The sequence below is a fragment of the Durio zibethinus genome, chromosome 10, assembly GCF_047325235.1.
Source record: "Durio zibethinus cultivar Kanyao isolate XHJ-2024 chromosome 10, ASM4732523v1, whole genome shotgun sequence".
In the NCBI taxonomy this organism is placed as follows: domain Eukaryota; kingdom Viridiplantae; phylum Streptophyta; class Magnoliopsida; order Malvales; family Malvaceae; genus Durio; species Durio zibethinus.
The window spans coordinates 25,732,501-25,744,509 of record NC_143171.1 but is presented as its reverse complement, the minus strand read 5'-3'; the positions used below and the strand labels follow the sequence as shown (position 1 = coordinate 25,744,509).

Genomic DNA, 12,009 nt, shown 5'->3' with positions numbered 1-12,009 from the left:
AATTAAATTTTGGCCCATGTGATTTTAGATTGGAAAATTTGGACTCAAGATTATCAAGTTTGCACAAGTCCAATATCAAACAACTCTGATTAGAAAGCTCAAATAATCAAAATTAGGAACATCCGAATAAAACTCGAAATCCATTTTAATTAATCCGGATGTTTAAACAACCGCTTACTTAACAGTTAAGCAATGACGTCACTTTTTCTTAAATTTAATAGTTGGTACAATAAATAACCCAATAGAATGCCAGACGACTTGCAAGGGGCGTTACCTGTCAAATGTCAGTTACCATTTACGCTGCATAAAATCAAATCACATGAGTTTTCCCATCCCTGTGAAAGTATTGCATATACTCAAATCTCTCGTTTACACACGCACAGGGGGACACCGTCAAGGAAGATCATCAATGGCTGCAGCAGCGATCACCCATTCGTTGCCTGAAGATATTGTGGTGGATATTCTGGCAAGATTGCCTGTCAAATCTCTAAAGCGATTCAGGTGTGTTGGTAAGTCTTGGTGTTGCTTGATTCAAAGCCCTCAATTTATTACTGCCCACTATTCTTTTAGTAAAAGCAAGACCTGTCTCCTCATGAAACATGTGAATTTTACAGAGAGAAAGACTATGGTCTCTTTTATTTCCAATCAAACTCTTGATGTTGTTGCCAATCTTGATATACCATCCTTTACTGATGATCCAATAAGTATAAAAATCGTAGGTCATTGCAATGGCATAATTTGTCTTTGTGACAGTGTTAGTGGTATTCTTTTGTGGAACATTGCGACTAAGGAATTTAAAATTCTCCCTATGTGTCCTTTTGAGCGTCCGCCAAGCTATGAAAATACCATTGATGTAGTGTATTCTTTAGAGTGTCCGTCAAGCTCTGAAAATTCCATTGATGTAGCTGGTCTGGGTTATGATTCCAAGAGAGATGAGTATAAAGTAATTAGGATTGACACATTTTGGGAGGGTGATTTCGACAAAGTCCCCCGAGGTAACCGAGTTGCTTTGTACAGCTTAACTACTGATTCTTGGAGAAAGTTGAATGACAACTTAACTGCTGAATTCTTCCATAGTTATAGGAACTATCAAGTCTACTCCAACGGATTTTATCACTGTTTGGCAGTTGTTGATAGTGAAGAATTGCTCCTCTCATTTGACATGAGTAATGAAGTTTTCGTTACAACACCATTCCCTGATGGGAGATTGGGTAAGAACTGTAGAACAACACGCTATCTTACCTATTTAATGGAAATCAACGGATCACTTGGTGGGTTAGTTTGTCATGATTATTATGTGACAGATGGCTGCTATGATGTATGGGTGTTGGGTGAACTTGGTCTAAAGAACTCTTGGACAAAATTATTCACCATTGAATCTCTTCCTCCTGCCACTACACCATTAGGAGTGGGCAGCGATGGTGAAATCTTCTTTGTTAACGAAGAAAGCAACTTTCTGGCGTGGCATCATGGAGATAACAAAGAGATAAAGACACTCCAATTTGATGGAACTGCATTAGAGCTAGCATTTTATGCAGAGAGCCTAGTTTCTTTCAGGGGAGGAACTGCATTCAACCATTAATTTTCATTTGCTGATACTTACAATTTAGTTATGCTTTTACTCAATGTTCAACCTTTTACTATCAAGATAAACTGTATCGGTACCTTTGCATTGAGAAACATCTGTTAGATTTTCTTCTCTCATTTTCTTTTATCTTACATGGCATTCAATTTTCAGTCTTTGGTTTTCTAATGAATATATAGACGTAGGCCATTGGAGTTTCTTGCTATTGCCTAAAGATGGTAACGTCAGTGGTTTTTAGATCGATTTCATGGCTATTACAAGGGTGAATGCTACCTGGAGTCGATAGAAAAGTGCCAATTTGATTGACGGAACCTCACTTGTGCATCTTTGACAATATAAACAGTACAACAGGTTTTGCTGTTTTCGAATAAACTTGGGGAATTAAGTACAAATTTCTTGGTTGTGTTTAATTTGTCCTAGTTAACGCATCTATTTTCTTTCGTTTTATGTTTAAAGTTGATGGTTTTGATTAAAAAAATTCGTGGTGGAGCTTAATTAATCTAACTTTGGCCTTTTTTGGTTTTGTTGAGTTGTCTATATATAAATTTCGTGGTAAAACTTGAACTTTATAATGAGTTTTGCACTTGTAAGTAATTTTGATTAAGAGAATCAATATATTTGTATATGTTTAATATTTATTTAGTATACGTGAATCAATAAATTGGCTTAAACCTATTTAAGGTAATATTGCTCTAGAGAGTCAAAATAATTTTTCGAACAAGAATTACTTACAATTGCATTGTGTATAAAATTAATTTTCATTGGAATACAATTTGAGCTCAGGTTCAGTTTGAATTATAATAATTTATTAAAAATTATTTTTAATTTAAGTTTAATCTTTTTGAAGCCTAGGATCATGAAACTAAAAAGGTTGGATTTATTTATTTATTTGGTGCTAAAGGTTGGATTTATTTGCATCGCTATCGACGCAAGCAACCGGGTGAATATAAATCCTGTGGTAATAATTACCTTATGTATGGTAATAATGCTATTGATAATTGAAATATCTAAAATCATTTTCAAACAAGCGAAATCGTAGGCTTGCACTATGAGTAAATTACTATAAAAAACAATAATTTTATCCTTTTAAATCAGGTTTTTTTAATTTGATGATCGATAGAGTGAATAGATTAATTTTGATTTTTTTTTTAATAAAAAGTTTTCTTTGTTAATGCACATATTGTGATGTTAATTAAGGGGTAGTTTTTTGCTCCACGCCATTTCAAAAGAGTAGCTCATTAATCAAGTAAAGCATCCATCTAAATTTGCCAAATAATTTTGCTAGTCGTTAGTATTAACATATATAAATGATGTTCAAATTTTAGAGTTCTCAGTAAGAGTACTTACATGATATCTAGCAGCAAGCTATTCACCAAGAATTAGACGGTCCAAGATTTATAATTACATATTTTAATTCCAAATATATATCTCGATAAAAAATTCTATATAATTCTTATATGCATTATTATTATTATTATTATTTTGGTTACACTTATATGCATTATTAAAGATTACATAATAAATGCCTCATGAAAAGGTTATTTTACAATAGTATCCAACAGTTGGCCTCCACCAGCAGCGTTAGCTTGAGTTTAATTAGACTAAATTAGACTATAGGCCCCACCCTACTAGAATATATCTATTTTCCCCCCTATTTTAGTCACTTAAATGAACTTTGATAAAAGGGACCATAGTCTTTCCATGTATATAATTTTCATATTTGATGAGGAGGCATGTATTGTTTTTATTAAAAGAATTGCGGCTTCCATTTAGCAGTAACGACACTTTCTGCCACCATTATTCACCTACGATGGGGTTGTGAACGGTAATTACACTCACAATGGAGTTTTGTAACATCAAATAATAGCATAACGATTAATAATAATTATATCGAGATGCTATAGTAATTTTTCATATTTTTTAAATCAACTCATACAATAAACAAAATCAAACCAAAGAAGAAAATCCACCCTAACTTCAAACAATTAAATTAAAATCCAATAAATTTAAGCCTTAATCAAACTTTAAGAAAAAAGAAATTAATTCATGGCAAAAACACAAATACCCATTTTTAAAAATTTCAGTCGCGGATGGTTTAAAAAAAAAGTTCTCATATAACCTCCGTACCGGTCGAGTTTCAGCTATGCTCTGTGTTGTCTTATCCAATTTTGATTTTGAGAGGGATAGATAAATGAGACATGTTGGTTTAAAATCTTTCCAATGAGAGACAGTGAGGATTTGAGCAAGACATGAGGGTGGTTAGTTGTGTTTGGTGACTCAAAATGGGGAAGAAAAGTAGAGACAGAGGAGGAACAAGAAACAGAGAAAAATGGGATTGGCATTTGGCAAGCTGAAAACTATGCTGGCATGCTCTACTACTAGCGAGAAAAGAAGAAAATGGGTTTGGAAGAATTTGGTAAGACTGATACATTTCACATGGTTTTAAAGGTTAAAATTGATTTTTTTTTTCGATTTTGGTGAATGATTTGAGGGAAAAGTAAATATGGATGGGAAATAGATATTTGAGAAATTTTTAGTAATTTAAATAAAATTTTAAGAGGAATGTTAACTCTTAATTAGTTAATTTAATTTTGTATAATTTAATACATGTATAATAATTTAATTTAAAAAAATTAATTTTATTATGTAACTAAGTTTTTATGTCGGTGCTTTGCACGATTAATTTTATAACATAAAATCATAACAAATGTGCAAATGGAATTGACAATATGGTTTCAAGAGTTGTACCATAAAAAACATAATAATTTATTTATTAAAGTTTATAATAATTTGTTTTTTAATACATGAAATTGTAACATGAAAAATGTCAAACTAAATTATTTATGAAAATATACCATTAAAAACGTTTTCAAACACAATGTTTTATATATGATATTTAAACCTATTAACGTTTTTTAAAATCACAATTATTAACTCTTATGGTGAAATCTCACAAGAAAGGCCACGTACAATGAGCCATGATTGAAAACTTTCGACAAATATAGGTCAACATATTTCGATGATTGTACTTGATTTTTATTAATTGTCATTGCGTAGCATGGCTTCTGTTGATTTCTTTGTTCACTTTTATAAGTAGTTTCAGATTTTAGGTTCATGAGAAAAACCAAAAAGTAGGTAGAAATATGCCGAGTAAGAAGGAGGGTTGTTGGCAGTTTAATTTCGACTTCAATGATGGCTAGAGGGTGGCTTGGCGGTTCGATGGATAGGGTGGCTGAATTGCAGGGTTGGCAGACACTGTTGCCGGCGGTTTTGTGCATGGCATCCGCGTTTAATTTAATTTTATTTTTCAATTTTTTCTTATTTTTATTTTATTAGAATTTTTATTCATTTTTTTATTTAATTTTCATTAATTAGTTAATTAAATTATTTATTTAATTAAACTACTATAGATTTCACATCAACTCTCATAAAACGGAGAGCATTAGCTTTGTACACCGGAGTTTGCCCCTTACCTTTCATTTAATTAAAACACTAATTTAATAGCATGAATTTGAAAATTTGGGCTTTTAAGTTCCGAATGGCATAGGCTTTTTAACTTTTAAGCACAAAAGATCCATTTAAGCAGAAGTGGATTGAAATTAAATTTCGGCCAATGTAATTTTAGATTGAAAAATTTGGACTCAAGACTACGAAGTTTGCACAAGTCCAATATCAAACAACTCTGATTAAAAAGCTCAAACAATCAAAATTAAAAACTCGAAATCCATTTTAATTAATACGGATGTTTAAACAACCGCTTACTTAACAGTTAAGCAATGACGTCACTTTTCTTAAATTTAATAGTTGGTACAATAAATAACCCAATAGAATGCCAGACGACTTGCAAGAGGTGTTGCCTGTCAAATGTCAGTTACCATTTACGCTGCATAAAATCAAATCACATAAGTTTTCCCATCCCTTCGAAAGTATTGCATATACTCAAATCTCTCGTTTACACACGCAGAGGGGGACACCGTCAAGGAAGATCATCAATGGCTGCAGCCGCGATCACCCATTCGTTGCCTGAAGATATTGTGGTGGATATTCTGGCAAGATTGCCTGTCAAATCTCTAAAGCGATTCAGGTGTGTTGGTAAGTCTTGGTGTTGCTTGATTCAAAGCCCTCAATTTATTACGGCCCACTATTCTTTTAGTAAAAACAAGACCTGTCTCCTCATGAAACAAGTGAATTTTTCACCGAGAAAGGCTATGGTCTCTTTTATTTCCAATCAAACTCTTGATGTTGTTGCCAATCTTGATATACCATCCTTTACTGATGATCCAATAAGTATAAAAATCGTAGGTCATTGCAATGGCATAATTTGTCTTTGTGACAGTGTTAGTGGTATTCTTTTGTGGAACATTGCGACTAAGGAATTTAAAATTCTCCCTATGTGTCCTTTTGAGCGTCCGCCAAGCTATGAAAATACCATTGATGTAGTGTATTCTTTAGAGTGTCCGTCAAGCTCTGAAAATTCCATTGATGTAGCTGGTCTGGGTTATGATTCCAAGAGAGATGAGTATAAAGTAATTAGGATTGACACATTTTGGGAGGGTGATTTCGACAAAGTCCCCCGAGGTAACCGAGTTGCTTTGTACAGCTTAACTACTGATTCTTGGAGAAAGTTGAATGACAACTTAACTGCTGAATTCTTCCATAGTTATAGGAACTATCAAGTCTACTCCAACGGATTTTATCACTGTTTGGCAGATGTTGATAGTGAAGAATTGCTCCTCTCATTTGACATGAGTAATGAAGTTTTCGTTACAACACCATTCCCTGATGGGAGATTGGGTAAGAACTGTAGAACAACACGCTATCTTACCTATTTAATGGAAATCAACGGATCACTTGGTGGGTTAGTTTGTCATGATTATTATGTGACAGATGGCTGCTATGATGTATGGGTGTTGGGTGAACTTGGTCTAAAGAACTCTTGGACAAAATTATTCACCATTGAATCTCTTCCTCCTGCCACTACACCATTAGGAGTGGGCAGCGATGGTGAAATCTTCTTTGTTAACGAAGAAAGCAACTTTCTGGCGTGGCATCATGGAGATAACAAAGAGATAAAGACACTCCAATTTGATGGAACTGCATTAGAGCTAGCATTTTATGCAGAGAGCCTAGTTTCTTTCAGGGGAGGAACTGCATTCAACCATTAATTTTCATTTGCTGATACTTACAATTTAGTTATGCTTTTACTCAATGTTCAACCTTTTACTATCAAGATAAACTGTATCGGTACCTTTGCATTGAGAAACATCTGTTAGATTTTCTTCTCTCATTTTCTTTTATCTTACATGGCATTCAATTTTCAGTCTTTGGTTTTCTAATGAATATATAGACGTAGGCCGTTGGAGTTTCTTGCTATTGCCTAAAGATGGTAACGTCAGTGGTTTTTAGATCGATTTCATGGCTATTACAAGGGTGAATGCTACCTGGAGTCGATAGAAAAGTGCCAATTTGATTGACGGAACCTCACTTGTGCATCTTTGACAATATAAACAGTACAACAGGTTTTGCTGTTTTCGAATAAACTTGGGGAATTAAGTACAAATTTCTTGGTTGTGTTTAATTTGTCCTAGTTAACGCATCTATTTTCTTTCGTTTTATGTTTAAAGTTGATGGTTTTGATTAAAAAAATTCGTGGTGGAGCTTAATTAATCTAACTTTGGCCTTTTCTGGTTTTGTTGAGTTGTCTATATATAAATTTCGTGGTAAAACTTGAACTTTATAATGAGTTTTGCACTTGTAAGTAATTTTGATTAAGAGAATCAATATATTTGTATATGTTTAATATTTATTTAGTATACGTGAATTAATAAATTGGCTTATCACTATTTAAGGTAATATTGCTCTAGAGAGTTAAAATAATTTTTCGAACAAGAATTCCTTACAATTGCATTGTGTATAAAATTAATTTTCATTGAAATACAATTTGAGCTCAGGTTCAGTTTGAATTATAATAATTTATTAAAAATTATTTTTAATTTAAGTTTAATCTTTTTGAAGCCTAGGATCATGAAACTAAAAAGGTTGGATTTATTTATTTATTTGGTGCTAAAGGTTGGATTTATTTGCATCGCTATCGACGGAAGCAACCGGGTGAATATAAATCCTGTGGTAATAATTACCTTATGTATGGTAATAATGCTATTGATAATTGAGATATCTAAAATCATTTTCAAACAAGCGAAATCGTAGGCTTGCACTATGAGTAAATTACTATAAAAAACAATAATTTTATCCTTTTAAATCAGGTTTTTTTAATTTGATGATCGATATAGAGTGAATAGATTAATTTTGATTTTTTTTTTAATAAAAAATTTTCTTTGTTAATGCACATATTGTGATGTTAACTAAGGGGTAGTTTTTTGCTCCACGTCATTTCAAAAGAGTAGCTCATTAATCAAGTAAAGCACCATCAAAATTTGCCAAATAATTTTGCTAGTCGTTAGTATTAACATATATAAATTATAAATGATGTTTAAATTTTAGAGCTCTCAGTAGGAGTACTTACATGATATCTAGTAGCAAGCTATTGACCAAGAATTAGACGGTCCAAGATTTATAATTACATATTTTAATTCCAAATATATATCTAGATAAAAAATTCTATATAATTCTTATATGCATTATTATTATTATTATTTTGGTTACACTTATATGCATTATTAAAGATTACATAATAAATGCCTCATGAAAAGGTTATTTTACAATAGTATCCAACAGTTGGCCTCCACCAGCAGCGTTAGCTTGAGTTCAATTAGACTAAATTAGACTAAAGGCCCCACCCTACTAGAATATATCTATTTTCCCCCCTATTTTAGTCACTTAAATGAACTTTGATAAAAGGGACCATAGTCTTTCCATGTATATAATTTTCATATTTGATGAGGAGGCATGTATTGTTTTTATTAAAAGAATTGCGGCTTCTATTTAGTAGTAGCGACACTTTCTGCCATCATTATTCACCTACGATGGGGTTGTGAATGGTAATTACACTCACAATGGAGTTTTGTAACATCAAATAATGGCATAACGATCAATAATAATTATATCGAGATGCTATAGTAATTTTTCATATTTTTTAAATCAACTCATACAATAAACAAAATCAAACCAAAGAAGAAAACCCACCCTAACTTCAAACAATTAAATTAAAATCCAATAAATTTAAGCCTTAATCAAACTTTAAGAAAAAAGAAATTAATTCGTGGCAAAAACACAAATACCCATTTTTAAAAATTTAAGTCGTGGATGGTTTAAAAAAAAATTTCTCATATAACCTCCGTACCTGTCGACTTTCGGCTATGCTCTGTGTTGTCTTATCCAATTTTGATTTTGAGAGGGATAGATAAATGAGACATGTCGGTTTAAAATCTTTCCAATGAGAGACAGTGAGGATTTGAGCAAGACATGAGGGTGGTTAGTTGTGTTTGGTGACTCAAAATGGGGAAGAAAAGTAGAGACAGAGGAGGAACAAGAAACAGAGAAAAATGGGATTGGCATTTGGCAAGCTGAAAACTATGCTGGCATGCTCTACTACTAGCGAGCAAAGAAGAAAATGGGTTTGGAAGAATTTGGTAAGACTGATACATTTCACATGGTTTTAAAGGTTAAAATTGATTTTTTTTTTCGATTTTGGTGAATGATTTGAGGGAAAAGTAAATATGGATGGGAAATAGATATTTGAGAAATTTTTAGTAATTTAAATAAAATTTTAAGAGGAATGTTAACTCTTAATTAGTTAATTTAATTTTGTATAATTTAATACATGTATAATAATTTAATTTAAAAAAATTAATTTTATTATGTAACTAAGTTTTTATGTCGGTGCTTTGCACGATTAATTTTATAACATAAAATCATAACAAATGTGCAAATGGAATTGACAATATGGTTTCAAGAGTTGTACCATAAAAAACATAATAATTTATTTATTAAAGTTTATAATAATTTGTTTTTTAATACATGAAATTGTAACATGAAAAATGTCAAACTAAATTATTTATGAAAATATACCATTAAAAACGTTTTCAAACACAATGTTTTATATATGATATTTAAACCTATTAACGTTTTTTAAAATCACAATTATTAACTCTTATGGTGAAATCTCACAAGAAAGGCCACGTACAATGAGCCATGATTGAAAACTTTCGACAAATATAGGTCAACATATTTCGATGATTGTACTTGATTTTTATTAATTGTCATTGCGTAGCATGGCTTCTGTTGATTTCTTTGTTCACTTTTATAAGTAGTTTCAGATTTTAGGTTCATGAGAAAAACCAAAAAGTAGGTAGAAATATGCCGAGTAAGAAGGAGGGTTGTTGGCAGCTTAATTTCGACTTCAATGATGGCTAGAGGGTGGCTTGGCGGTTCGATGGATAGGGTGGCTGAATTGCAGGGTTGGCAGACACTGTTGCCGGCGGTTTTGTGCATGGCATCCGCGTTTAATTTAATTTAATTTTTCAATTTTTTCTTATTTTTATTTTATTAGAATTTTTATTCATTTTTTTATTTAATTTTCATTAATTAGTTAATTAAATTATTTATTTAATTAAAATACTATAGATTTCACATCAACTCTCATAAAACGGAGAGCATTAGCTTTGTACACCGGAGTTTGCCCCTTACCTTTCATTTAATTAAAACACTAATTTAATAGCATGAATTTGAAAATTTGGGCTTTTAAGTTCCGAATGGCATAGGCTTTTTAACTTTTAAGCACAAAAGATCCATTTAAGCAGAAGTGGATTGAAATTAAATTTCGGCCAATGTAATTTTAGATTGAAAAATTTGGACTCAAGACTACGAAGTTTGCACAAGTCCAATATCAAACAACTCTGATTAAAAAGCTCAAACAATCAAAATTAAAAACTCGAAATCCATTTTAATTAATACGGATGTTTAAACAACCGCTTACTTAACAGTTAAGCAATGACGTCACTTTTCTTAAATTTAATAGTTGGTACAATAAATAACCCAATAGAATGCCAGACGACTTGCAAGAGGTGTTGCCTGTCAAATGTCAGTTACCATTTACGCTGCATAAAATCAAATCACATAAGTTTTCCCATCCCTTCGAAAGTATTGCATATACTCAAATCTCTCGTTTACACACGCAGAGGGGGACACCGTCAAGGAAGATCATCAATGGCTGCAGCCGCGATCACCCATTCGTTGCCTGAAGATATTGTGGTGGATATTCTGGCAAGATTGCCTGTCAAATCTCTAAAGCGATTCAGGTGTGTTGGTAAGTCTTGGTGTTGCTTGATTCAAAGCCCTCAATTTATTACGGCCCACTATTCTTTTAGTAAAAACAAGACCTGTCTCCTCATGAAACAAGTGAATTTTTCACCGAGAAAGGCTATGGTCTCTTTTATTTCCAATCAAACTCTTGATGTTGTTGCCAATCTTGATATACCATCCTTTACTGATGATCCAATAAGTATAAAAATCGTAGGTCATTGCAATGGCATAATTTGTCTTTGTGACAGTGTTAGTGGTATTCTTTTGTGGAACATTGCGACTAAGGAATTTAAAATTCTCCCTATGTGTCCTTTTGAGCGTCCGCCAAGCTATGAAAATACCATTGATGTAGTGTATTCTTTAGAGTGTCCGTCAAGCTCTGAAAATTCCATTGATGTAGCTGGTCTGGGTTATGATTCCAAGAGAGATGAGTATAAAGTAATTAGGATTGACACATTTTGGGAGGGTGATTTCGACAAAGTCCCCCGAGGTAACCGAGTTGCTTTGTACAACTTAACTACTGATTCTTGGAGAAAGTTGAATGACAACTTAACTGCTGAATTCTTCCATAGTTATAGGAACTATCAAGTCTACTCCAACGGATTTTATCACTGTTTGGCAGATGTTGATAGTGAAGAATTGCTCCTCTCATTTGACATGAGTAATGAAGTTTTCGTTACAACACCATTCCCTGATGGGAGATTGGGTAAGAACTGTAGAACAACACGCTATCTTACCTATTTAATGGAAATCAACGGATCACTTGGTGGGTTAGTTTGTCATGATTATTATGTGACAGATGGCTGCTATGATGTATGGGTGTTGGGTGAACTTGGTCTAAAGAACTCTTGGACAAAATTATTCACCATTGAATCTCTTCCTCCTGCCACTACACCATTAGGAGTGGGCAGCGATGGTGAAATCTTCTTTGTTAACGAAGAAAGCAACTTTCTGGCGTGGCATCATGGAGATAACAAAGAGATAAAGACACTCCAATTTGATGGAACTGCATTAGAGCTAGCATTTTATGCAGAGAGCCTAGTTTCTTTCAGGGGAGGAACTGCATTCAACCATTAATTTTCATTTGCTGATACTTACAATTTAGTTATGCTTTTACTCAATGTTCAACCTTTTACTATCAAGATAAACTGTATCGGTACCTT

The 12,009-nt window shown here is 32.7% G+C and overlaps 3 protein-coding genes across 3 annotated transcripts; all 3 read left to right on the top strand.

Annotated features, from left to right (window-relative positions):
* The first annotated feature begins 319 nt into the window (after positions 1-319).
* LOC149516609 (F-box protein CPR1-like) lies at positions 320-1,582 on the top strand. Its single transcript, XM_089766300.1, has one exon. The coding sequence runs from the start codon at positions 320-322 to the stop codon at positions 1,580-1,582; it is 1,263 nt and encodes a 420-aa protein (XP_089622426.1).
* A 3,995-nt stretch (positions 1,583-5,577) lies between these two features.
* On the top strand, positions 5,578-6,750 carry LOC149516608 (F-box/kelch-repeat protein At3g06240-like). The gene has a single exon (XM_089766299.1). It carries the CDS (start codon positions 5,578-5,580, stop codon positions 6,748-6,750), a length of 1,173 nt encoding a protein of 390 aa, XP_089622425.1.
* Positions 6,751-10,750: 4,000 nt separating this feature from the next.
* On the top strand, positions 10,751-11,923 carry LOC149516607 (F-box/kelch-repeat protein At3g06240-like). Its single transcript, XM_089766298.1, has one exon. The coding sequence runs from the start codon at positions 10,751-10,753 to the stop codon at positions 11,921-11,923; it is 1,173 nt and encodes a 390-aa protein (XP_089622424.1).
* Positions 11,924-12,009: the final 86 nt, after the last annotated feature.

What these genes read in the sequence shown, in the direction of transcription:
- LOC149516609 (XM_089766300.1), top strand. Translation starts at nt 320, where the DNA reads ATGAGTTTTCCCATCCCTGTGAAAGTATTGCATATACTCAAATCTCTC.
- LOC149516608 (XM_089766299.1), top strand. Translation starts at nt 5,578, where the DNA reads ATGGCTGCAGCCGCGATCACCCATTCGTTGCCTGAAGATATTGTGGTG.
- LOC149516607 (XM_089766298.1), top strand. Translation starts at nt 10,751, where the DNA reads ATGGCTGCAGCCGCGATCACCCATTCGTTGCCTGAAGATATTGTGGTG.